This window comes from Neophocaena asiaeorientalis, unplaced genomic scaffold (assembly GCF_003031525.2).
Source record: "Neophocaena asiaeorientalis asiaeorientalis breed wild unplaced genomic scaffold, Neophocaena_asiaeorientalis_V1.1 scaffold240, whole genome shotgun sequence".
NCBI lineage: Eukaryota > Metazoa > Chordata > Mammalia > Artiodactyla > Phocoenidae > Neophocaena > Neophocaena asiaeorientalis.
In genome coordinates this window covers 3365006-3391341 of record NW_020185331.1, presented here as the reverse complement: position 1 = coordinate 3391341, position 26336 = coordinate 3365006, and the positions used below count along the sequence as shown (strand labels likewise).

Sequence of the window (26336 nt, the reverse complement as noted above, 5' to 3'; positions counted from 1 at the left end):
GATGAGTTTTCATATCTTAACTGAGGTTTCCTATTCCTGAAATTATCACCTGCCCATGCTTGATAAACTTCTACTCTTCTTCAAGATTCCATCTTGACCTCCACTGCTAGGCTGGGCTGTATTACCCCCAGAGCAGAAAGAATATCAATGTGACAGCAGTACAGAGCCATCAATATTTTGAGGCAGTTAACTTGATTTTTCCCAAAAAAGCATTGTAGAAGTTGTGAGGAAAATCAGAACTTTGTTGTTCTTCCTTAAACTTATTTTAAGTTTTAGTTAATTTTGAATTGCTTGGCTGCATTTCATGAGTCTCCCATGCCCCTCAGTTGTCAGGAACTCTTCCATTTCCTTAAACACTGTTGTCTCCAACCAATAAGGCCTGAATTCTCAAAAAAACTCAATGTCATGAAAAACAAAAGGTAGGTGGGCCATTGTAGATTAAAGGAGACTAGAGGGGCTTCCCTGGTTGTGCAGTGATTAAGACTCCGTGCTTCCACTTGCAGGGGGCGCGGGTTCCATACCTGGTAGGGGAACTAAAATCCCAGGTGCCCTTGGTGTGGCCAAAAAAATGAAATAAAATAAAATCGTGTATTACAAATTTCCCATGTACTCTTTTTTTAAAAAAAAGATTTATTTATTTGGTCTGTCTTGCCCACGAGAGTTACATCATTAGGTTGGGGCCAACACCGTGCAGAGAGTTTTCTAGCAATTCAATAATTTCAACTGCCCCCAAGTAAAAAATTACAATCGGAATGTTTTTCGTCCTTTGTCCCTTCTTGTCCACGCTCCTGGTTTCTTGATTCCAGCTCGAGGCAAAACCACCTGAGAGAGGTATCTGTCCCTCGGCGCTCTCCGTAGGTAACTGAGATTTCATTGGCTGGGAGCGCTGACGTCTTATCGTAGTGCGGCCGCCTTTTCCGGAGAAGCGTGGGTTCGTTTTCCGTATTTTCGGTGGTCGTCCCAATCCAGGCTATAAGGGCAGATGGCTGAGAAACCGCTGCGCCTGTGAGTGACCCTGAGTCTGAAGCATGTGTGTGTGTGACCCTGAGCCTGAGGCGGGGTGTGTGTGTGTCTGTGTGTGTGTGTGTGCGCGCGCGCGCGCTGGAGGGGGTTTTCTAAAGGCGGGGGCGGAAGCCCGGCGGCTGCTGGTGAGCTTCGATCGCGTCTTTGCCTGGCCACTGCCGGCCTCTTTTCCTGGCCGTTTTCGCTTCTGAAGAGGGGGACTCTTGGCGACACTCGCTGAGAGAGGAGGAAGCTCCTAGCGTCAGGCCTTCTCCATATTAGGCCGTCTTGGTCTCTGACATCATTTCCCCTTCGTTTCTCCTCGCAGTATATTTACTAGCCAAAAATTGTAGGCATGGGGCCCATTGATGGGCTCTGGGCAGTGGTCGACAGGAGAGAGAGACAGGGCCTTTGCCCTGGCGCGCTTTTTGAGGGGATGGTGAAGAGAGGATTTCCATTCATTCATTCATTCGACAGTATTGATTGAACAATTGCAGTGTGCCGGGCACTGTGTTAGGCGTTGCACAGATGGAGTTCCTGCCCTAATGGATCTTACAGTTTAGGGAAACGTATATTAATCAAATAATCCAGATAAATGTTGAATTACGGTCCTGATAAATGTCAGGAGGAAAAGGTTCACGGTTCTGGGAGGGTGTATAGGGTATTTGGATTAATGTGAGGAATCAAGGTAGTGAGGATTGAGGCTTGATTAATAGTTTTGTCTTTATCCTAAAAAAGTCACTGGATCACTGGAATGTTTAAGAACGCCTTGGCATGATCAAATTTTCATTTTGGAAAGCGATTCTGGTTGCAACGTGAAGAAAAATTTATAGCCAAAGTAGAAAACAGCTAGGATTAGATAGCGTAAAGGCAGAGGAGGTTCAAGCTTTATTAAGGAGAGGACATCAGCAGGGTTTGGAGGTGGTTTGGTTATGAGTGAGAAGGTGTCAGCATTGTCCTGGTCCTAGATTTCTTTCTTCAGTGGGGTAGGAAACACTGGAAGAGGGCCCAGATGAGGAGATGATGAACTTGGAGGTGTCTTATGATGTACAAACTGGACAATGGCTCTCCCCAAAACAGAGATAATTCCATGTGACAACTGCTATGAGAGAGGAAGTGCAGGATCCTATGGGAGCACCAGGATTTGGTGACTGATAGGGGCTGGAGGGCTTCCTAGAAGAGGTGGTGCTCAGAAAATAAGTGAAAGTGGTAATAATTTATTACAGAGATTGCTCTGAAAAGCTATATGGGTGTCTGATGTTTTGAGAAGAGGACTTTCTGAGCGGTCAGGAAGGCTTTAGAGATGTGGTAGGCCTTGAAGGATGGGAAAATTTTAGACTCAAGATGGGTAGTGTGGGACTGTTAGGAGAAATAACTACCCCAAGGGAATGGCAGAGACAGAGAGTGATCAGATCGACAGTAGGGAAGGTTTCTGTTATGGAAACTTGGAGAAAGCATTGGGAAGAGAGATCAGGGACTTGTGGAAAGCTGTGGTTCCTCAGGCAGTGGAGTTGTCTTAATGTTTTTGAGGAAAGAACGTTAAACCGCTGGCTTTATGTAGGGTGGACAGGAAGAAGGGAGAATATTAGAGGAAATGTAAGTATATCCTCTGCGTTGTATCCAATACCAGATTCACCGTATTTCTCTCCGATTCTGCCTCTGCATAAACTACAGGACTCTTAGTTGCTCAACCTTGTAATTATCCTCCATTCCTACTTCTCCACTCCAATTTGTGTTCAAGTTTTCAGAATTCTAAATTTCTCGTCTGTTTCTCTCCTCCCCATCTTCATTTGACATTGCCCTCTTTGCTGGTATTTTTGCTTGTAGTCACTTGTTCCTCCAGACCATCTTTCAGTCTGTTACTAAAATGATCTTTCTAAAACAGATATGATCGTTTCACTACTCGCATTTTCACTACCTTGAAAATGTTCAGTGGTATGGACAGTAAAGCACACCAGAAAGACATACTGACAAAACAAGAACTATAATATTTCAAGATGAGTTAAAAGACATTAAGAAAATGATATGAGAAGTGGAAAAACCATGTAAGTCAAAAGTATAAAAACTCAGAAACGAGATTATAGAACAAGTTACCTCAAAACGTAGGGTCAGTCTGCCTAACAAACCTCAGGTCTTGTCGGTTTCTATCTCCCTACCCCATAACACTTTACACATACCTCCTATTATTGCCCTTGTTCATATAAATTTATAACTATCAGCGTATCTCCCCTTCCCTGATTGTGTACTCTTTGAGGCTTGAACTGAGTCTCCCTCTTCTTTATACTCCTAACGTGTTCTTAGCATAGTACTTGGCATACTGCACTTAGCAAGCATGTCGTAGATGTCGTGAGTGTGTTTGTTGAATGGATGAATGAAGCCCTGTGCTAAGATAGTGGTAGTGGAAACGAAAAGGACAGGATGACTTTGAAAGATATTTGTAAAAAGGAATTGAGGAGACGATGACTGGATGGGGGATTTTTGGGTCTTGGTAACCAAGTTGGCAGTAGACTCAGCCACAAAACTTGGCAAGTGAGAATAAGCTGGTTCAATTTTGGAGGAAATGATAAGTTAAATTTTAGATATGGTGAAGTTATTGGTGAGACCTTTAGGTGGAGCTGCCCAGTGGTCATTAATAGTGCACATGCAGTGAACCTCTCAGGTAACCTCAGAGACTGGATCACATATCTCCCTAATCCAGGAAGACTGGTGTATACCAAACCTGGCAGGCTTATTTGTGTGTCCTGCATTGCCTTAACATTTATGTCTTGTTTGCAGCTTGGCATGTGGAGATGTTGAAGGAAAGTTTGATGTTTTATTCAATAGAGTTCGAACAATTCAGAAGAAAAGTGGAAACTTTGATGTAAGATGTTTCTTTTTACTGCATTTAATTTGACTGTTGTAATCAAACATAGTAAAATAAAGTTTGGGCTCCTTTATACATTTCTCAGTCAAACACATACTCTCCTTTTTTGTTAGACTGAGTTCCTTTTTTTTTCTTATGTATACAAATTTATTTATTTATTTTTGGCTACATTGGGTCTTCCTTGCTGCACACAGGCTTCCTCTAGTTGCGGTGAGCGGGGGCTACTCTTTTCTGCGGTGCACGGGCTTCTCATTGCCGTGGCCGTTGTTGTTGCGGAGCATGGGCTCTAGGTGCGCGGGCTTCAGTAGTTGTGGCACGTGGGCTCAGTAGTTGTGGTGCATGGGCTTAGTTGCTCCACAGCATGTGGGATCTTCCTGGACCAGGGCTCAAACCCGTGTCCCCTGCATTGGCAGGCAGATTCTTAACCACTGCTCCACCAGGGAAGTCTGAATTCCTTTTCTGAGCATGGGAATTTAGTAGCTGAAAAGTGGTGTGGGAAGGGAGATGTGTTTACTGTAGACCCTTCTATACTTTTTTGAATTTGAATTTTGTTACTTTATTACTGTACGCAAAACTGAAAACAGACTAGCAGAACCTCCCTAAGTGATTCTGACCCTCGGTTTGGGAAGCACAGATCTATTTCATGGGTATATGGTATGAGTGAACTCAGATAGCATATGTGCAAATGCTTCACAGACTAAAGAGTCCTATGTAATTGTTATGTGTTGTTGCCAGCTAGACTGTAAATTTTTAGAGTACAGAAGAGTATTCTAGATATGGGGATAATTTGTTCATTGGGTTAAAGGTTGAGTAAGACAACAAGCAGGAAATGTGTCCTTTATGCCCTGTATCTCTCAGGGTATCTAATATTGTTTTGTATTTTGCAGAGAGATTTTTTAAGGTTGATGTCTCCATTTTTCCCTGACCCTCTTGTCTCTTTCCCCAGCTTGTATTTGACATCCAGGGAGCCAAAATTTAGGAATTTATAGAATCAGTAACTACTACAATTGTTGTAAAAAAATTATGTTTAGAAATTCTGTAAATTGATTAAGGAAATTCTGTAAATTGATTAAGGAAAAAACTGAGATCATTAAATAGGATAATTAGCTCAATAACGTTATTATCAATTAATTATGTACTATTTGATATTATTAAAAAATCTCATATATCTGTTTAAAAAACTCATTTTAGCTGCTGTTGTGTGTAGGAAATTTCTTTGGCTCCACTCCAGATGCTGAATGGGAGGAATATAAAACTGGCATCAAGAAAGGTACAGAACTTATTTTTAACATATGATTTCTAATAAAGTTTCAAGGCTACATGGTTCTTGCCTAGTTGTTTTTCACACGTTAGTGATTGAAGAGTTTGCCTTTGAGTTCTGCATTGACCTGGGAAGAGTGCCTATATATCTAAATGTTCACATTTTGAATTTGGTTGGATTTAGTTCTAGAAAAAGAATTCTCTTCTCAGTAGGAAGGAATTGAATAATGCAACCATATGTGTTCTTTTTCCCCCCTAGTTTCAGTGTTTTTTATTAAGCCCTTTGGAGTCTGTGTTTTCCTAACTATACATTGACTATCCTCTCCAAGATGTTACTTCATCAGCCTAGTGATACCATTTAATAGTCAAGCCACAAGGTTGGTTGTAGGATATCCTATGTGGTGACCATGTTCCATGTATAGGATTGCAGACTCTTTTTGGCCATGCCATGTGGCTTGTGGGATCTTAGTTCCTGGACCAGGAATCAAACCCATGCCAGGGAATTCCCTAGAATTGCAGACTCTTTACTTTTGCTACAAGTGTTTTTCCTATGGGGATACAGTTCTCAGGTTCCAAAGCAGATCTGGTAACTAGCTGGTGTCATGTCTGTTTCTCTCACTAGCTCCTATTCAGACATATGTGCTGGGTGCCAATAACCAGGAAACAGTAAAATATTTCCAAGATGTTGATGGGTGTGAATTAGCTGAAAACATTACTTATCTGGGTAAGTTGATATCTTGTGTGTTTGTAATGAACATAATGTGTCCCAGGAATTAGCCTCCCAGGAAATTTGTGGCTGGATTCATCTGCCATTACTGCCTGAGAGAATGGGGATCAGGGTTTTTTTTCTAAAGTCAGTGTCTATACCTTTAAGACTGTGTCATTTTTCCTATGTTGTCTCCCACCTCTCCCCAATCTCCTTGTACTTTCACAACCCAATATATACTCTTTCAGCCAACTAGAGGAATAAAATATTTGACTACAGTGTTTGAAGTACTTCAGGTATAAATTGTGTTAAAAAAAATTCTATGTATGTGGTCTCACCATATAACATTGCTAGATGTACACAGCTTATTTGTTAATTGGACTCCTAATTTGCTATAGCTCTAGGTTTCACTGAGGTTTTGAAAAACTCAAGTTTTTAGTGCTGATACTTGGGTTTTTCACTGCTTTTGTCCTTTTTCTGATTCCAGGTCCACTCTTCAATTCCAGGTTAAAATTGTTCCTCCACAACCCCCTGAAACTCTTAGTGGTTCTTTCAGTGTCTGGCTGTTGTAAAAAGCACTGTCAAATTTTGCTTTTCTTCTCCACTTGCTCCCCTCCCCCCACCACTACTGCTTCTTGGATCATTCAACTCACTTTTATCTAAAATGGCTCAACTGGTCTTCACATTTCCTCTCGGTCTCTCATTTCTTTAGAAAGCTTCTACATTTCCTTTGCTATAAATGCTCTTTTTATAGTTTTTTTATTAGTATGTGTGTTCCTTTTTTACTTTATTATTCTTTGTTAGTCAATATGTGTGTTCCTTTATTAGTTAGTATGTGTGTTCCTTTATGAGTTAGTATGTGGAAAGAACCATTTGAGAAGAAGAGACTCAGTAGATGAAAGGGAAGTGAAAATTGAAGGAACAGGGTTCTGGCGGCAACAAGAAGGAAATGGAATCAAGGGCACAAGCTATGAATAAATTTAGAAGATGGCAGAGTCTCTTAATTTTTCCCAAGTAATTGCTTTTTCCAAATGTTTTCCTTCATTTGGAAGCTTCTGCCTTCATGAAGAGTACATTTATTCTAGACTATAGCTTACTCACAGCTGCAATTATTTATTTTTCTTCTCAGTGCCTCTCCCTGTATCCAGGTGTCTAGATCTTTTAGTCCCTTTGGAGTCTCTAGAAGGCAGAAAGCCTTTTTCTTAATCAGTGCTTCCTAGGTTTTTTCATTTGCGAGGCACCTGGGGCAATCAGACTGTGGGCTCCAGCAGCCTTCACATAAGGACTGCTCTTACTTACTGAACAGGAATACTGTTGTAGCCATCCAACATTGAGACCTAGGAGCTGGAAGTGGGGCATGGGGAAAGAGATTCATCACCAGAGTGACATTTCATTCAGCAGTTTGACTAAAACTTGTCCATTTTTCTTTGAACCCAGGTCGTAAAGGTGTCTTCATTGGAAGCTCGGGGCTGCAGATTGTGTACCTCAGTGGGACAGAGTCCTTAAATGAACCTGTCCCAGGTTACAGTTTTAGTCCCAAGGATGTGTTTTCCCTGAGAACAACGCTGTGGTCAACCTCCCAGTTTAAGGGTGTTGATATCTTGCTCACATCCCCATGGCCCAAGTATGTGGGGAACTTTGGGAATTCTTCTGTGAGTAGTATTTGTTCAGTTGGAATTTCTAAAAGCAAATTGCAGTGGCTTAATTTGAGGTTTTTTGCTCTTTATGTGACTATTTCAGCTCTTAGTTCCTTTCAGTAGAAATCTTTTATGAATTTTTCAGGTTACTTAAAGCCTTATTGGCTGACCAAAGCAAAAGTTGATCTTAATGAAAGCATGATTCACTGAAGAGAGAATGCTGAAGTCTTACTTATAAATGAATTTAAAAAAAAAATTATATTCTCTGCTTCAAGTACCCTTTCTCAAGCTTCTTCTTAAGAAGTTTTGAGGGGTCACTAATTTTCAGTGAAAAGATTTATAGCTAGTGGCAGCTCTGTAGTTTTATTTCCCCCTTTCCATTCCAGATTATATCTTTTTGGCTATCAACATATTTTAAAAGGTGGAATCATCATGGGATTGAGGATAGTGATCTAAAGTTGGGAAACAATATATTGAAAACTTAGTACTTTTCTAACGGGAAAGCTTTAATGTTGGAATGTATTGGAGCGTGCCATGGCGTTCGATCTAAATATTTTTGTAGGAAGAGGATGTACACCAGGTTGGTGAGTGACAGCTATCATGGGGCGCTACCTTGGTGGATATCAGCCTAAGGAAGACCTTGAAAGGTTGTATGTGAGCGCAGAAAGCATCAGCTGAACTTCAGTGAAGGAAAATGTAAGAATGCATTTAGGGACAAATATCAACTCCTAGATGTAGAGTTATCAGATATGATCCAGAAAAGGGCCTTGTAGACCACTCTGCCAACTTCAACATAATGTGTCCATGACTAAAAAGGCCAACAAAATACCAGGCATTGTCAGGATTTTGAAGGGAGAAGGGACAACACTTTCTTCCCCTTCCACAAACCTATGGTTATTCTGCCACTAGTATACAATAGGCAGTGCTGGTTGCAGCGTAGAGAAGATACAGCAGAACTAGGGAAGATCCAGAGAAAGACTACTAAAGTGGTGATGAGAGAAAGACACGTGATACTCTATAAGGAAGAATGAACAGCAGTGCTAAAAACGTTTACAATTTTTGATTAAAGTAGATTTTGATGAAAGTTTATAAGTAATCATACAAGGTATTTATAGGGGAGAAAACAGTATATCTCACTAGTCCCTAAGGTACTGTAACTAACCTCAAGGCCAGTTCCCTGCCCTTCAGCAGACACCTGAAGGAGGCAAGCATAAGACAAAAGGAAGGTTTTGCTTTACTTAGTGGAAAATTAACTCTGGTAATTTCTTTATTTCCAGTTAATACCTTCTCTTAGAATGAAGTTCATAAATAACGTTATGGATGAGAGAGCACATAATTTATTGTTAATGGAAGCTCTGGGAACAAACCTAACTTTTGACAGACTTTGTATTACAAACTGTGACAAGGGCACGGTTGTGCCCTTCCACAAGCCACACCTTCCTTGACTGAAGCAAAATAAAGGATTGTATGCTTATGTGATGAAGTCCTTGAATGTTCTACGGCAAATATTCTATGGATCTTAGGGGCCCTGAAAGCTAGCTCTTAATTTTGATCTTCTGCAATGACTATGACTGTCTGCATTGTCAGAACTACAGGAGCACAATGAAGCAACTTATAGATGTACTACTGTCTGTGGGCTCCAGAGAGAGTGTTACTTTCCAAAAAAAGATTGTAATAAACCTTGTTTTGGGTATTAGTATGGAGGAGTTACCTTCTCCCTTAACCTCTGGCTTCCAACAACTGTTCCTATTTCTGCATTTGTAATAGCCCAGTTCCCCTTATGTGTTGAGATTTCTCTGATTGCCATAAGTATGGAATTCATGACGCAAATCCTGCTGCCCACATTGTAGCCACATAAATATTCCAAAGACATTTCAAAGTATCTTGTTATATCTCTGCATTTCATGATAACTCTTAGGTCTGTTATGATGACTAAGTTTCTATTTACTAGGGAGAAGTGGATACCAAAAAATGTGGCTCTGCTTTGATCTCCAGTCTTGCCACAGGCTTGAAACCAAGATATCATTTTGCTGCATTGGAAAAGACTTATTATGAGAGGCTTCCATATCGGTGAGTAGCATTTCATTCTTTTTGTTTTTTTGAAGAATTTGCCTGGATTTTCTGTGTAAACTTCTCATGTTCATTTCAGCCATATAATATCTTGGTTTCTTTTAGTTACTCAGGCATGAAATGAGTGACTCTCAAATCATTCCAATTCTCTGAGTTTGGTTTCCTAATTTGAAATACAAGGGATTGGATGATACCGTATCATCCAATGTATCATTTAAAGCCCCTTAAAGGTTTGAGGGTCTGACATAACAATGCTGTTTAACTATCATAGCTTGATGTACAGTAAGTCCTGTTTTGATCAGGTTAAACGTTACTCCTTGTATAGTCTTTTTTTTTTTTTGCGGTACGCGGGCCTGTCACTGTTGTGGCCTCTCCCGTTGCGGAGCACAGGTTCCGGATGCGCAGGCTCAGCGGCCATGGCTCACGGGCCCAGCCGCTCCGCGGCATGTGGGATCTTCCCGGACCAGGGCACGAACCCGTGTACCCTGCATCAGCAGGCGGACTCTCAACCACTGCGCCACCAGCGAAGCCCCCTTGTATAGTCTTAAACTCAGGATAATCACCTAAGAAGTATTTCAATTTAGGAATCAAGAACTTGTATCAATTTTTTTTCTCTCTCTCTTTTTTCAGTATAGCTTGGAGATGGAGTTTTTAAAGGATGTATTACAGAGAAAATAAAACCAGTGTTTTATAAGTAATAGAGCTAAGTAAAGTTAACTCTGAAAGATCTTCACTTTAAAGGCATGGGTAATCCCTAAAATGATTTATAAAAACCTTTTTTTTTAATATACAAAAGCAACATATGTGTTGTTGAAAGTTCAAAAAATATAGGTGAGCAAAAAGAAGAATATAACCTGCCCTTTCCCTATAATCCCACAGCCTAAGATATAACCATAGGTACTACGGATTTTTCTTTTATATCTCCATATATGCATTCCAGAAAAACCTCTTGTTCTCTGAAACCATGCACTAAAAACAGAAAGGTTATAGGAATAAGCCACTCAAAACTTTTAAGGATCCAAATATACATTTCTCTGAAGAGCATAAACCAGTGGCAATAGGCACATGAAAAGATGCTCACGCATCATTAGCCATTAGGGTAATCCAAATCAAAACCAGTGAGATACCACTTCTCACCCCACTAGGATGGCTATAATCAAAAAGACAAATAATAAGTGCTGATGAGGATGTGGAGCAGTTGAAGCCCTCATACGTTGCTGGTGGGAACGTAAAATGGTACAGCTGCTTTGCAAAAATATTTGGCATTTGCCTACCATATGACCCAGCAATTCCACTCCTATTCCAAGTGAAATGTAAACATAGGTTCACAAAAAACTTGTACACAAATGATCATAACAGCATTATTCATAATCGCCAAAATGAGGAAATGACCTAAATATCCATCACCTGATGAATGGGTAAATAAATGGTGGTATATCCATATGATGGAATGTTATTCAGTAAGTAAAAGGAATGGAGTACTGATAAAAGCTACATGTGTGAACCTTGAAAAGATTATTCTAAATAAAAGAAGCCAAACACAAAATACCACATATTACATGACTCCATTTATCTGTAGTGTCCAGAATAGGCAAATCCATAGAGATAAAAAGTAGATTAGCGGTTGCCAGGGGCTAGTTGGAGGGAAATGGGGAGTGACTGTTAATAGATACAGGGTTTCCTTTTTTAGATGATGAAAATGTTCTAAAATTAGATAGTGTTAGTGGCTTAGTATATGTCAATATGCTAAAAACTGGTGAATTGTATGGTATTTGAATTAGATCTTAATAAAGCTGTTAAAAAAACAACAACAAAAAACCCTGTACAACTTTTTTTTTTTTTACATCTTTATTGGAGTATAATTGCTTTACAATGGTGTGTTAGTTTCTGCTTTATAACAAAGTGAATCAGTTATACATATACATATGTTCCCATATCTCTTCCCTGTACAACTTTTTGACCAGAGCTGTAACAAAAACCCATAACTATCATAATAAAAATACTGGCATTTTTTTTCCAGGGAACATAGACACTCATGTATTTTTATATTTTTCCTAGGAGAATGAAATCATGCTATGTTTTTTGCCATTTGAAGCATTTTTTTTTTTTTTTTTTTATGCGTTACGCGGGCCTCTCACCGCTGTGGCCCCTCCCATTGCGGAGCACAGGCTCCGGACGCGCAGGCCCAGCGGCCATGGCCCACGGGCCCAGCCGCTCCGCGGCATGTGGGATCCTCCCGGACCGGGGCACGAACCCGCGTCCCCTGCATCGGCAGGCGGACTCCCAACCACTGCGCCACCAGGGAAGCCCCATTTGAAGCATTTTTTTCCACTTAAAACTCATTTCTCTTTGTTTTTCATTATTATAGTTTTTTATTACATAAAAGAAGAGAGAATAGTGTAATGATCCCTCCTGAACCCATAACCTACTTCAGCAATTATCAACATTTTGCCAATTTTCCGACTCTTTTAAAGCCAAATTTAGAGTTTTTTGTGCTTTTCAAATACGTGACCTCATTTTTTTCCTAACAGCAGCCCCGGGAAGTAGGGGTGATTATTCTACTAGATGGACAGGTAACATCTGAGATGTTACTGGTGGTGATGTAGTGATAGACTTAGGACCTGTGCTTTTTTCATGGCCCCGTGGAGTCTACATATTTCATAATTGCAGATCAAAAGTAAAGTTTGTTGGTGGGAATTCCCTGGCAGTCCATTGGTTAGGAGTCGGCGCTTTCACTGCTGGGTTCAATCCATGGTCAGGGAACTACGATCCCGCAAGCCTCGAGGTGCAGCCAGAAAAAAAAAAAAAAGGTAAAGTTTGTTGGTAACCTATTATCTTTCCAATATGTTATAGAAACCACATCATTCTGCAGGAAAATGCACAGCACGCCACCAGGTTCATAGCTCTGGCAAATGTTGGAAATCCAGAAAAGAAAAAGGTAAATTTTGAGTATTTGGTGTTTGGTTAATATTCATTGTCTGCCTGATAAATGTTCCTCTTGCCAAGTTTAGCATTCAGATCTTCTCTTCTCCCCAACTGCGATGTCCCAGTACTTCAGTGACTTTACTCTTTATAATAATATGGTAATGAAAGGTCAGGTTTCCTTGGGTCCTTTGTAGGAGATTTTAGAGAAGGGTTTGGGAAAATAGGCCCAGTGGAACAAAGGCAAAATTTCAAATGAATGATGTCTTTCTTCCCACATCCATGTGGTCGTCTCTATGGGTATTTTTCATGAGTTTGACCTCAGATGGTACTCTTGTTTTGCTTCTTTTAGCAACTTCTTTTAGCAGAAATAATAAAACCTTCCCAAGGATTTACCTAAGCCCTCGTTGGCTTTGGGAATCTTAGTGATACCTTGAATCTGTCTTTATACTGGAAAACAGTGCAGGTGAATGAAAGAGGGTATACCAGAAAAGTATATTGTTCTCACTTCCCTGAGAGCACTTCTGATTCTGTAGGGCCAAAAGCAGGATATTGTGGATTGGAATAGCTAAAGATCAGAACAGTCAGTCACGTGGGAAAATATATAAATTATCTGAAGATTATCCTACTATAATATGCCATAAACAATGTACATGCAAAAGATAAACAAGTATTTTGTTTTTTTTTCCATAATATCTTAAACTTTTAGGCCCAATGCATTCTTAGCAAGTTTAGATTTGTAATTTTTTTTAACTTCCTTCCCTCCCTCCCTCCCTCCCTTCCTTTCTTCCTTTTTTTTAAACTGCCCTTTCAAGACCGAGCATCACTCACAGTATTTTTAGTCTATTGCTTTACTTTCAGGGACATGTTAGCCTTAACCCTAAGCAATGCATACTTCACTCAAAGAATATGCACAAAAAAAAAAAAAAAAAAAGAATATGCACATTTTAAAATTTGGAAAGTATTAGTAAATTCATTTCAAAATTTTGTTCCAGTTTACACCCCTACCAGCAGTGTATGAGTCTGTTTTCTCAATGGGTAGTGTCAAATTTTTATTAACATTTTTGGCCATTATGATATAAGAAGGTTGTGTATCATTGTTAATTAGTTGTATTTCCCTGATCAGTAGTGAGGTTAAGCATCTATTGATATCTCACGTAGTTTTCAGTATCTGTGCCATTAGTCCATGGTTTTAGATATTTATGTGAGTATTTATTTCTTTGCTACTAATCCCTAAGAAAATCTATCAGCATATACAGCAGAAATTGTATAAAATCAGAGGGAAACACTAAGTTGTCCAATTTAGTTTTCATTAGAAAAAAAGAAGGGCAGTGCAGTGATATGGACAAAGTGCACAAAGATAAAGGACCCAGAGACAGAAGCAGTTTGTCTTCAAGGGTTATGGAGCAAGTCCCTCTGGGCCTTGCAGTGATAGTTGTTTTGTGTAAGGGCTGGGCTTTGATTAGTTGCTTGTTACTTCATCAGCCCTTGGTTTGCCCCTGCAGAGATCACTGAAATGGCATTGCTATGGATTCTCTGAACCACAGATGGGCTGGTTGCTGCTCTTTAATCTTACTCAGTTTCTGAAGCTTTATGTGAAATGTTATAATAAAATAGGTTGGTTACATTTGCACAAACAGTATTTCCCTTAATATTATGTTGTTCTTCTCCCAAAGTATCTTTATGCATTCAGTATTGTTCCTATGAAACTAATGGATGTAGCAGAACTGGTAAAACAGCCTCCAGATGTCACTGAAAACCCTTACAGAAAGTTTGTGAAGCAAGCATCCTTAGGAAAGCAAATACCTGCCCCTGAGGTATGTTCTGACTGAGAGGTGGCATTTTCTGGGCAGGATTGCCCATTACAGGTGTCCTTTTCCTAGTTATAGTTTAATTCATAAGGCAAGTTTAATCCCTCGAATCTAAATCTTTTTCTTTCCTTTGGATAATCATGCTGGTGATTAGAAAGCCTTAGTAGATTTCCAGTAAGCTCAATGTGTTTTTTGTTTTGTTTTTGTTTGTTTTTTAAATTATAGTTTGGGGTTAACAGTTTCATATTTTTAGTCTTTCATTGTCTAAACTTGGTTCATATGTTGGCGTTACACATGTAGAGTCTTTCCTTGTCTAAAGTTAATTCTCTGTTCTTAACTCTTCAGGCAAAGATCCCAACTGCTTGGTAGCAATGTAATTTGTGATTTTATAATGAGTGGTATAGGTGAATAAGATTTACTCTGAAGAAATTTCTTAATAGCAGACTTTTCTGAAATTCGTTTTCCCTTCACTAAAGCAAGGAATGTCAAGTTTCCTTACTAGTATGCATTGTCTACTTTCTCAGACTTTTTTTCTTATCTTTTTAATTAAAACTCAGAATTGTTTGATCTGTGAAATTGTAAGACTGCACCATGGCCCTACTGAGAGAGAAAGGGAAAGGAATGTGGGTGGGTTCGTGCTATTCTGTTTTAGGCAAGAGTTGCTGTATAACTTGCATTTCAATTCACTTTTCCAAAGGGATAAATTTGGTGGTAGCTTGGATAAGTGTTGAGAGGTATGACTGAGAGTCCAGGCATCAGGATTGGGAAAATATTTTTCTTCTCTAGAATAGGCAGAAAGGGCAGGGAGGAAAGACATGACATGGCAGGAACATTCCCTTGTATGTGGATGGTTGGCTACTTGTCTAAAGGTTAGTTTAATAACATTTACTCTTCTACCTTTGGCTGTTCCAGGAAGATTCAGCCTGTCAGTTTTTCTTTGATTTAAATGAAAAGCAGGGAAGGAAGCGTTCATCTACAGGCAGAGATAGCAAGTCTTCTCCTCACCCAAAGCAGCCTCGCAAACTTCGTAAGTACCTTGGTTCCAGAGGTCTCTTATGTGAGCAAAAACTGTTATTTTGGGTCTTGTTTGGGAAGCAGCATTGCTAAGAGAGCCTCTTCTGGCAGAAGAAGATTGTATATTGAATCATTAGGACCAATAAGAAAAATAAAAGAATGCAAAGGTGGCCTGACTTTGAGGCTGTCTGAGGCTATTCCTGTCAGAACTATGGAAAAAGCTCCTTTCCGTCATGTCTGTAAACGTAAGGTTAAGAGCCTACAAAATCAGTTTGGGTTTATAAAATAATAGAATAATCAAACTGGTAGAAAAGACTTACAGCTGTTACATTGAGATCCTCTTTCTCCACCCCTTGTTTCAAAGATGAAGAGGCTGACTTCGGGAGGGTACGTGTACTCCCAGGGTCATGTGGATAGCTGGTGGCATGACTAGAACTGGAATTGGGGCTCCAGACACCCAGTTGAGTGTTCTCTCATTGCAGTTAGTTGCCAGTTTTATGCTACTTTAGTCAATATATGGTTATCACATGGATCACCTACCTGTGGATTGGTTACAAATTCAGAACTTTTAATAGAGGTTTAGTTTCATTGATAATGGTGATGGGGGCAGGGGTCATAGTGGGAGCACAGCAGACACAGTCCGTTGTGGCAGTACTGTGTACATATCAGTGTTTGCAGGTTGCAAAGATCAGACAAGGCTGAATTCTATAGGGTGGTTATGTGCTGGAGTGCTTGGACCATGGTAACATTTGTCTTTCTTCCACATGAAGCTCAGCCTCCAGGACCCTGCTGGTTTTGCCTTGCCAGCCCTGAAGTGGAAAAGCATTTGGTGGTCAGCATTGGCACACATGTGAGTTACTTCCATGAACCTTTTACAGAGGAGACACCTGTTTGTTTTCTGTTAACTTTATTGAGTCATGATTTACATATCATAAAATTTACCTACTTTAAGTGTGCAATTCATTGATTTTTAGTTAACTCCCTGATTGTACAGCCATCACATAATAGTTTTAGAACATGTTCATCACTCCAATAAGATTCCTCATGCCCATTTACAGTTAGTCTCCATACCCACCCACAGCCCCAGGCAACCACGAGTCTCTTTTTTTTGTGTGGTACACGGGCCTCTCACTGTTGTGGCCCCTCCCACTGCGGAGCACAGGCTCTGGATGCGCAGGCTCAGCGGCCATGGCTCACGGGCCCAGCCGCTCTGTGGCATGTGGGATCTTCGCGGACCGGGGCACGAACCCGTGTCCCCTGCATCGGCAGGCGGACTCTCAACAACTGCGTCACCAGGGAAGCCCTATGTTTAACTTTTTAAGATACTGCCAAACTATTTTTCAAAATGGCTATACCATTTTGTTTTCCCTTCAGCAATGTATGAGGGTTTCTGTTTTTCCACATCCTTTGCCAACATTTGTTATTTTCTATCTTTTTGACTAGAGCAACTATAGCAATTCTCCTGTGGTTTAGTAGAGCCAGTTTCACAAGATTGCTCCTTCTCTCCCTCCTCTCTGACAAATAGGTATGGCTCTCCTAGGGTGATGTTTTTATGTAATTCTTGAACTTTATGTGTTTTTATTTCATACTACTTGGGGGTGATGAGTTACTTTTTTGAATTACTATTTAAAACAAGGGTTTTCTTTTCTTTTTTATTTTTAATTAATTTATTTTTGGCTGTGTTGGGTCTTCGTTGCTGCGCACGGGCTTTCTGTAGTTGAGGTGAGCAGGGGCTACTCTTTGTTGTGGTACGTGGGCTTCTCACTGCGGTGGCTTCTCTTGTTGCGGAGCACAGGCTCTAGGCGCGCGGGCTCAGTAGTTGTGGCTCACGGGCTCTAGAGCACAGGCTCAGTAGTTGTGGCACACGGGCTTAGTTGTTCCATGGCACGTGGGATCTTCCCGGACCAGGGCTCAAACCCGTGTCTATTGCATGGGCAGGCGGATTCTTAACCACTGTGCCACCAGGGAAGTACAAACACAAGGATTTTCTTTGTCCCAAAAAGGGAGTCTTCTGTTGCCTTTACACTCATATTTGACTAAAAATGTTGGTATTCTTTTTTATATCTTCAGATTTAAAAACTTGAGTTTATTAATTTTTATTTGTGATAATTATGCAATGTTGAGAACTGATTTACACTGATTATATAAAAGACTAAAGTGATAAATTCTCAGTTTTGCCTAGTAGTAGAGGATATAGCTTCCTAATGACGGGAATACCCACATCCACATTCCTGGTATGGGTATCTGGGAACCCAAGATAATAATTACAAGATTGCTTGGTAAGCACTGAATCAGACTATGAGGACTGGATGATTTTGAGAAGGATTTTATTCAGGCTGTGGAAAGTTCTGATGAACTATGTGTGTCTCACTGTAAAGTCATCCTATTTCAGATTTCCCCAGATACTTTTCCTTGGGCAGGGCTTGATTAGGTATTAAATAATATTAGTTTTTGACCCTCATTCCTCTGGGATTCATATAGACCATTATTCTTCTTTTTCGTTCATTTAGAATGAAAGAAGCTTAATTTTCAGGGTTAACATTTGCACCCTAGTCTCCCATGACTAGAATTGGCTATTTCCCAAGGCTCCTGAGGAAAATATTTACAAATCATTTCTTAGTGTGTGATGCTTCTGCGGACAGATACTTTCATCCATTTTTCACTGATTTATTCTAATTTTGTTTCCTGGGGATGACCTTTTCCTCAGCTTATCCTGACAGTGAGGGCCTTCTTCTGTGGGCTCCTGTAGACTGACTAGAATCTGTGTCATCTTACACTCGAAGTCATATCCCTCTCCTGCCATTATTGTTTGACTGAAGAGTCCCAGTCATTTACATTTAATTTTTATGTCTTGCATATTGGCACACTCCTGTCGGTAGGGGGTGCATGAATGGGGTCAAGGCCTGTGACACAGCTGGGCCATAGAGCCTGTGGATGAACTCTTCAGTGGGAAGAGAAGCAAACTCAAAAACTTCTTTTTATAGGAATACCTTTTTGGATTAACTCTCTTGGGTCTTGGTTTCCTCCTTGGATTAGTGTATGCTATCCTTCTGTCCCATATGGTATGGTATGGGAGAAGGCTTCAGACTGCCTTCTGTTTCGGAAACAGTAGGTTCAGAATGCCATGCAGGGCACAAGAGATTTGGAATGGGTGACTTAGCTCCGTGCTGCTCTGGGCCTCCAGGAGAGATGGCCTTTCCTTTCCATTTATTGTACCTTTCTATTGCCTAGGGTATCTGGCTTAGGGTATGAGCCTAGGGGATAATCAGGAAACCTGTTTGCTTCTCATCTTGACCTAAAGCTAGAGGGGCAAAAAGTATCTCAGATTTTGATTGTGGCCCAACCCAGCACCCCAAGTAGGAGGTCACATGATGATTTTAGCCTAGAGCCTACCTAGTAATCAAGTTTACACTTACCTGCGCTGTCCTTTGTTGTTAGAAACCTCTTGGGAACCTCTGGTCACCTGTGGGTGTCTGGCACAGGGCTTGGAGTCCCCTCTGTAGCCACTCCTCTTGATCTCCTTTCATTACTTTTTTCCCCTGGCTTTTTCTCCGTCTTTGCCATGCCTTCCTCAAGGAATATACATAGAAGTATGCTAATGGCTATAAATTGGTAAAAGCAGGTGCGGGCTGCTAAGAGTCCAGAATAACTATTGCAAAATCCATGCATTTGTCTATAGGAGAAATATTCATTCAGGTCCTACTTATACATTTGAGATAAAGTTAGAGATAATTCAAGTATAGAACAGATTACAAGTTGAGAGTTTGAAAAGAAGGGAAGAGATCGGCCAAGTGTGAAACTATTCACAAGAACTAGAAGGTACTGCCTTGGGGGGTGCTATTTAGTCTAGACTAGAAACTTCAGTGCACATCACAGTATAAAAAGGAAAGGCTAGAAAACTCAGGCTTCTAGAGTAACCTTTTAAAACAAACACAATCAAAATGGTTATTAAAATTTTTTTTTAATGTTTTAGCACATATGAGGTTTTGATGAACTTTAGTCATCTGGGATATTAACTCTATAGATGTGTTCAGTCCTCTGTGCCAAGGAGATCAAGGATGATCATGCTTTAGTTTGTTTCTGATACTTATCCTGTCATTCTATTGGGCTTTCTCAGTGTAGATGAAAAATAAATGACTCCTTCCTTCAGCCTTAACTTTGAACCCACCACACTAAAAGTATACTTTGGATTGTTTTTCTAAAGCTCCAGTACCTTCATTTGCCTGCGCTGATATTCACTGGCCCTTTCTCTACTCACTCAGTGTCTTCCCTTCAAAGAATGTCTGAGTGGTAGAGCAGTCTTGCATGTTTAGGTTTTGACAGAAATATTTTTAGTTGCTGTTTAGCTGCCGGCAGCCATTGTTGGGAACTACAGTTTTTTGGGATGTACCTGAGTTTGAGGTTTCTTCTTCTTCCTTCCCTGTTAGGTTATGTTTGCTTTCATTTTGTAGAGGTTAGTCAGCAGCTTAAGGCTGTAGGGACACTGGATGCTAATCACGTCATCTTCGCCTTTTTCGTGAGCCTAAGAGGTGTATTTAGGGGGTGAGGTTGGGTGTCACTGTAAGGAAAGTGGTTCATTTGAAGTCAGAAGTGGTATCTTTCTTTGGCTGGAGGTGATAATAAACTGAAAAATTGCTTTCAAGTTTGGAGCCTGGGAGGAAAAACCAACCATCTGTTCCAGTCTCCTTCAGCTCTGGTGTGTTTGTAGCCAAAAGCCGGTCTGCGTGCTGCTCATTGGCTCCCAGTTCATTTGATAGTTGCATAGAAATTTGTTGCATCTGGGAACTCCCTGGCGGTCCAGTGGTTAGGACTCCACACTTTCACTGGCGAGAGTACGGGTTCAATCCCTGGTCAGGGAACTAAGATCCCACAAGCCGTGCAGCCAGAAAAAAAGAAATTTGTTGCATCTAATCTCATTCTTCAGCAGGTGCTTGACAACATTGTTGTTATAACCTCTAAAATCAGATTTTTTTTAAGAGGAGAATTTCTACTGAGAGCCTCTTGAGCACTTTTCCCACACCCTTGGGCTCACGCTCTGTAGAGGCGTTTCTCCCTGAAGAATCACACATGCAGTATTGATGTCTCACTTCTGTGTGCTTCCTCTTCAGTGCTACCTTGCCCTGGCCAAAGGAGGCTTATCTGATGACCATGTCCTCATCCTGCCCATTGGACACTACCAGTCAGTGGTGGAGCTTTCAGCAGAGGTGGTGGAAGAGGTTGAGCAGTATAAGGCTACACTGAGGCGCTTCTTTAAGAGTCAAGGCAAACGATGTATTCTATTTGAGAGAAATTATAAGAGCCATCACCTCCAGCTACAGGTAGGTGGTCTCTGCCCAAGAACTTGGAAGGGCTGTATGGGGACCTGGATATTGATAAATATTTAAATAATGTTAATTTTTTTGAAGTATAGTTGATTTACAATATTGTGTTAGTTTCAGGCATATGGCAAAGTGATTCAGTTTTACATATATATATTTTTTAAGATTATTTTCCATTATAGGTTACTACAAGATATTGAATATAATTCCCTGTGCTATATAGTAAATCCTTGTTGTTTTTCTATTTTATGTATAGTAGTTTGTATCTGTTAATTTCATACTCCTAATTTATCCTTCCTCCCCTCCCTTTCCCCTTTGGTAACCATAAGTTTGTTTTCTATGTCTGTGAGTCTGTTTCTGTTTAGTATATAGAGTCATTTGTATTTTTTTTTTCAGATTCCACATATCAGTGATGTCATATAATATTTGTCTTTCTTTGTCTGACTTCACTAAGTGTGATATTCTCTAGGTTCATCTGTGTTGTTGTAAATGGCAATAGTTCATTATTTTTTATAGCTGAGTAATATTCCATTGTATATATATATATATATATATATATAAAACATATCTTCTTAAGCCAATTGTCTGTCGATGGGCACTTGGGTTGTTGTGTAAATTGGTGCAGCTGCTATGGAAAACAGTATGGAGGTTCCTCAAAAAACTAAAAATAGAGCTATCTATGATCCAGCACTCCCTCTGCTGGACATACAACCAGTAAAGATGAAAACTCTAATTCGAAAAGATACATGTGTGCCAGTGTTCATAGCAGCACTATTTGCAATAGCCAAGACATGGATACAACCCAAGTGCCCATCAACAAATAATGTTAATTTTAATTAATATTTAAGTATTTGATTCTAATATAAGGTTAGGTATTTAAATAGTTGATTTCATATTTAAAATATTTAATATGAATTTTCATATTAATATTTAAATAATATTCATTTAAAAGGTTAAAGAGTTTCTGGTGATAAGTCCAGAGATTTTATAGGGATTCACAGGGTAGTGCATGGCAGTACAAGTGAATAGCACAGATAGTAAGTGCCTTGTTGAGAAAAGGAATGGGTATTCGAGGAAGGTTCCAAGAAAGGTGTGGGCCTTGATAGATAGAGTTTGGAAGAGAGTGGGTATTTTGTGTGAAGCTCAGCATGAGTGGCAGCTCAGAGGTAGGAAATAGTCTCAGATCCTGCCTGGGGCTAGCAGCTCAGAAATTCAGAGACTGTTATGGATAATTTGATTGTCGTTGTGGTGGTTTTCTTTCTGGCACATTTGTTAAGTTTTCAAATGGGCCTGACTCTGCCACATATATTATATAGGAGCTGGCAAAGGCTTAATGACAAAGAGATCTCTTTCTAGCCTTTCCCACATCAGAGATGGGCTCCCACATGTGGCAGACAAGCTCATAAGTTTAAGTCCTTACAGACAGGCTGACATAGACCTGTCTGGCCTGAGGAGAATCTCTGCTGAGGGGTGTTTCTCCACCCCTGTGATGGATTTGCTACGTCTCAGGGACTGTGCAGGAGGCATGAGCTCTCTGAGACCTGCATGAAGAATTTCTCCTGCTCCCCCCCCCACCCCAGGTCATTCCTGTGCCCCTCAGCCGCTGTGCTACTGATGACATTAAAGATGCCTTCATTACTCAGGCACAGGAGCAACAAATAGAGCTGTTGGAAATCCCAGAGCACTCAGACATCAAGCAGGTAAAACAGGAGGGGAAGGTCATATTCCAGGAGAAGTAAAGACCTGGTTTCTGACATGTTGAGCCTGAGGTACTCAAAGGTGTTTAAAAAATGTTAAATGGGCAGGTGACAATTTGGTACTAGAGCATGGGGTATTGATTAGACTAGAGATGAAGATGGTATTACATCAGTGCCTTAATGCTTTCCTGGGAAGAGCAAGAAATTAGAAATTTCCTAAGGCAGGAACTTAGGAAGGTAGGTGCTACTGGGAGGATCTTTGTAATGTCTGCCAGTTTGGCTTTTTAAACTCTAGTTCCACTAAGTGACTTGGGATTTATATCTGCTCACATCCTTTTTCTTGTGCTTCTAAGCTGAATTCTTTGCCAAATTAAAGCTTTAAAGAGATGGGCTGGGATTTTTGACTTTTAAAGCACTATTGCATGTCCTCATATAACTCTGTTTACTTTAGATTGCACAGCCAGGAGCAGCATATTTTTATGTTGAACTTGACACAGGAGAGAAACTTTTCCACAGAATTAAAAAGAATTTTCCTTTGCAGTTTGGAAGGTTTGTACATTTTTCTTATTTTAAATGTATTTTCACTAGACCTACTCTGAACGAAGTAGTGGGCTGCATGGCCAGTTGAGTAAAAAGCCAAACAAGGAACAGTCCTTGCCCCAAGGAACCAGTAGTCTTAGGGCAAGTCAGATGTTTACATATATGACAGTAATGCAATGCAGAGTGTGAAAAGTACCGTAACAAAGTTTTGAGGAACAGTGTACTTTAGAAATTCAGAGAAGGGAGAGCCCATTTCTACGTGGTGGAAGGCGTCATGAAAGGGCTGAAGTTGAGCCTGAGAGAGATATTTAGAGGGTAAACTTTGGCATGTGGGCATTCTAGCCCAAGGGAGGAAAATGCTATTATTAATTGAACGTGTGCTCTGTGCCAGACACTGTGCCAAGAACTTTCCATGCATTGCCTCATTTAATCTTCCAAACTCTGTAAGGTAAGTACTGTCATCCCAATTTACCAGTATGAAGAATGAGGCTCTGGAGGAGTGCCAATGGAACTTTCATGATGATGGACATGTTTTATAAAAGTACACTGTCCTATACAGTAATCACCAGCCACATTACTAGTGACTACTGAGCACTTGAAATGTGGCTAATATGACTGAGGAACTCAATTTTTAATTTAATTTAATTAGGATTAAATTTAAATATGTCAGGCTAGTGGCTTCTATAGTGGACAGCATGGCTCTAGAGTGGTTAGGTAGCTTGTCCATGGTCACACAGTGACCTGGCCTGCTGGACCCCAAAGATGTGAGGTCTTAACTCACTACTCTGTAGTGTCCTAAAGGTCTGGACGAGGCTTCATTTTTGCTCCTCATATCATGGAGAACATGACTGCAGAACTATACAGGGAGTGGTATAAATTAGGTAGAGAATGAAGACAGGAATTTGCTGGCAAGAAGAGAGAGTATGGAGGGGAGTTGAAAATGTGCGGAACAGGTTATCTGATGCTGGTGTCTGTGATTTGCAGTGGTTTTTTCCCTAGTTAGAACTGAGCTTTGAGTCAATCTTGAACCCTTTTTGGAGCAATTTGGAAAGCCTCCAAGAGATTGCCACCATTGGATAAGTCCAGTAAACGTAGTGTCTACATTTTCAAAAAGATAATAAATGAGAAGAAATGTGTTAGGAGCTTCAAACATCTGACATTATCTTTGTGTTATTGATTCAGCAACAGACACAGGTGTGGACACTGATGACACAGGCACATAAGCTCACAAAGGATAGAGTCTCTGAATGATTTTGTGCTCTTGGTAGTTGGTTGTATTTTCAACATTATTTTTCACAATAGTAACTTACAGTTACATAGCATTTTACAGTTAACGAAATACTTGAAAAGACATATTTTTTTTCCTGCTGCACAAGAAGGGCGGTTCTGTCTTCATTTTACAGATGAAGAGGTAGACTGATGATCTGCCCAGAGAACTAGAACTTGAGCTTAGGTCCTTTGACTCTTAGAAGACTCATGTGATTTGTTTTCAGCCTTTCTATTTACTGTAGCTTCAAAGTGGAAAATGAACCATACAAATGTACAAATAGAGTTCTTTTCTTTTTTTTGACAAGAAAGGATTTATTGGTGGGCACGAGTAAGGAGGGGACGGTGCCAAGGCTCTCGCGAGTGCAGGGCCCACCATGTGTCCAGGGGCCACGATTAGGGATGTATTTGACCCCACAGCCATCCAGGATGAACTGCTTTTCTGCCACCATGTTTTCAGATTCATTTAAACTTAGTTAAAGCCCCACTTCTTGGAGACATGGATCTTCTGGCAGCCAGGGAACTTGAACTTCGCCCTGTGGAGGGCCTCAATCACATGTTCCTTGTTCTGCAGGAACAGTTGTGGATGGACATTATGACTTGGCCAATGTGGACCCTGGCCACTGTGCCCTGGGGCTTTCCCAAGGCACCGTGCATACCTGTCTGGAGCCTAGATAGGGGACAGCATGCCAGTCATGAATGTCCACTGGAAAGGGCTGTCCCCAGGGTCCCTTAGGGCAACCCATAGAGGCAACAGGCTGCATACACTACTAAGAATGCTGCTGTTTGCAGTCATTGCACACTGGGGCCCCATGGGGAAAAGAGCACAGTCAGCTTAATTGGCTGCAAAGGAGTTATTTCTAATATATCAAAATAAGTAAAAGTATAAAGCAGTGGCATTTAAAAGGTAGCTTGTGTACGTGGTGGTTTTGTTGACATTGAGCCTGTGCTGTTGTGCCTACGTAGGCCTGAGTGCACTAGAAAGAGAGGCAGAAAGTCAGAGTGGGATATGAGACTAGGTGCCTGACTTTTCACCTCAGCACACTAACGACCTGAGATGACAGAACTAGAGTTTAAGGCAGGATGTAAAATTACAGCTAGTTTGGTGCTTTGATTATGTTGTCTCCATACATCAGAAAACCCTTATTTTGCATTTCATAGGCAAGGAAATCAAGGCACAGTGATGAAGTAATCTGTTCAAGTCACAGATAGCAAGTGGCAGAGCTAGGAATGGAATCGAGTCCCTGATATTTCTGATATCAGGGGATGCCCTCTTTCTACTGTGCCATGTTGCTTCTCTAGGTACCAGTAATGTAGTTCCAAGTTGTTCAGAGAAGTAAATGGAATTTGAGGGGCTAGAAGAGCTAAGAGCTGGTCACTTATAACAGACATGACTTTGATAGATAGAATGGCAGAGATGGCTCTCAGGGCAGAGAAAATGGTATGAGCTAAGTCAGAGAAATTTGCATACCTTCTTTGGGTGATGCTGAGTGGAGCTCTCTGGCTGGAGAGGAATCAAAGGAAGAGGGGGTTTTGGACTGATACTGTCCGTTTTGACTTCTTTGTGCTTTTTCTGCAGGGAGGTCCTGGCTAGTGAAGCTATCCTTAATATTCCTGACAAGTCTGACTGGAGGCAGTGTCAGATCAGCAAGGAAGAGGAGGAGACCCTGGCTCGTCACTTCCGGAAAGACTTTGAGCCCTTTGACTTCACTCTGGATGACTGAGCAAAGGGAAGAGCACTTTATGAACTTCACAGGATGTAATGGCAGCCTGTTTTTTGAGAAACAACAGTCTCCCATGGGGACTGTTTCCCTGCCTCTTTTTTGTGTATTCCCATGGAACCTGCCTGCAGCAAGAGGCCTAAGATTGAATATTTTTTAGAAAAAGTCACATTCTAGGATGAAGATCTTATGTTAAAAGCATGTCCGTCATCAAACTCCAAGTACAGCTTGTTTTTATCAACATTTTCAAAAATATTTAAACTATCATATAAAATCCAAATGCTTTTTCATGGTTGGGAAGTGTCTTGTGTTCATGTTACCTATAACCATTGAAATGAAGTAGTGTGTGTGTATAGTAGGAGGGGCCAGGGCTTTAGGCCCAGGTGTTATCCCAGGATCTCACAGGTGGCTTCTCACTGAACAACCCAGGATGAAGGCCTTTGCCATTTTTCTCTTATAGCAGTCATCTTACTGATATAGAAGAGCTCATTCAGTCCTTCAGCAAATAC

General features: G+C 40.6%; 1 protein-coding gene and 2 non-coding genes across 6 annotated transcripts; 2 read left to right on the top strand and 1 right to left on the bottom strand.

Moving 5' to 3' along the window:
- The first annotated feature begins 902 nt into the window (after window positions 1-902).
- On the top strand, window positions 903-26139 carry CWF19L1 (CWF19 like cell cycle control factor 1). 4 transcript variants are annotated; one of them, XM_024735004.1, is made up of 14 exons: window positions 903-1005; window positions 3778-3862; window positions 5057-5135; window positions 5748-5849; window positions 7269-7483; window positions 9420-9538; window positions 12392-12476; window positions 14137-14277; window positions 15184-15298; window positions 16056-16135; window positions 20394-20603; window positions 22184-22303; window positions 22752-22849; window positions 25686-25849. In XM_024735004.1, exons 1-14 carry the CDS (start codon window positions 983-985, stop codon window positions 25828-25830), a joined length of 1617 nt encoding a protein of 538 aa, XP_024590772.1. In that variant the 5' UTR covers window positions 903-982; the 3' UTR covers window positions 25831-25849. The 4 variants fall into 4 exon arrangements, with proteins under 4 accessions (XP_024590772.1, XP_024590773.1, XP_024590775.1 ...); XM_024735007.1 differs by lacking the exon at window positions 903-1005 and adding an exon at window positions 1877-2149; XM_024735005.1 differs by lacking the exon at window positions 22184-22303 and having other exon boundaries at window positions 25686-26139.
- LOC112393081 (small nucleolar RNA SNORA12) lies at window positions 21845-21992 on the top strand. The gene has a single exon (XR_003001815.1). It is a non-coding gene; the product is annotated as a small nucleolar RNA SNORA12 (small nucleolar RNA).
- On the bottom strand, window positions 24821-24955 carry LOC112393085 (small nucleolar RNA SNORA70). Its single transcript, XR_003001819.1, has one exon. It is a non-coding gene; the product is annotated as a small nucleolar RNA SNORA70 (small nucleolar RNA).
- Window positions 26140-26336: the final 197 nt, after the last annotated feature.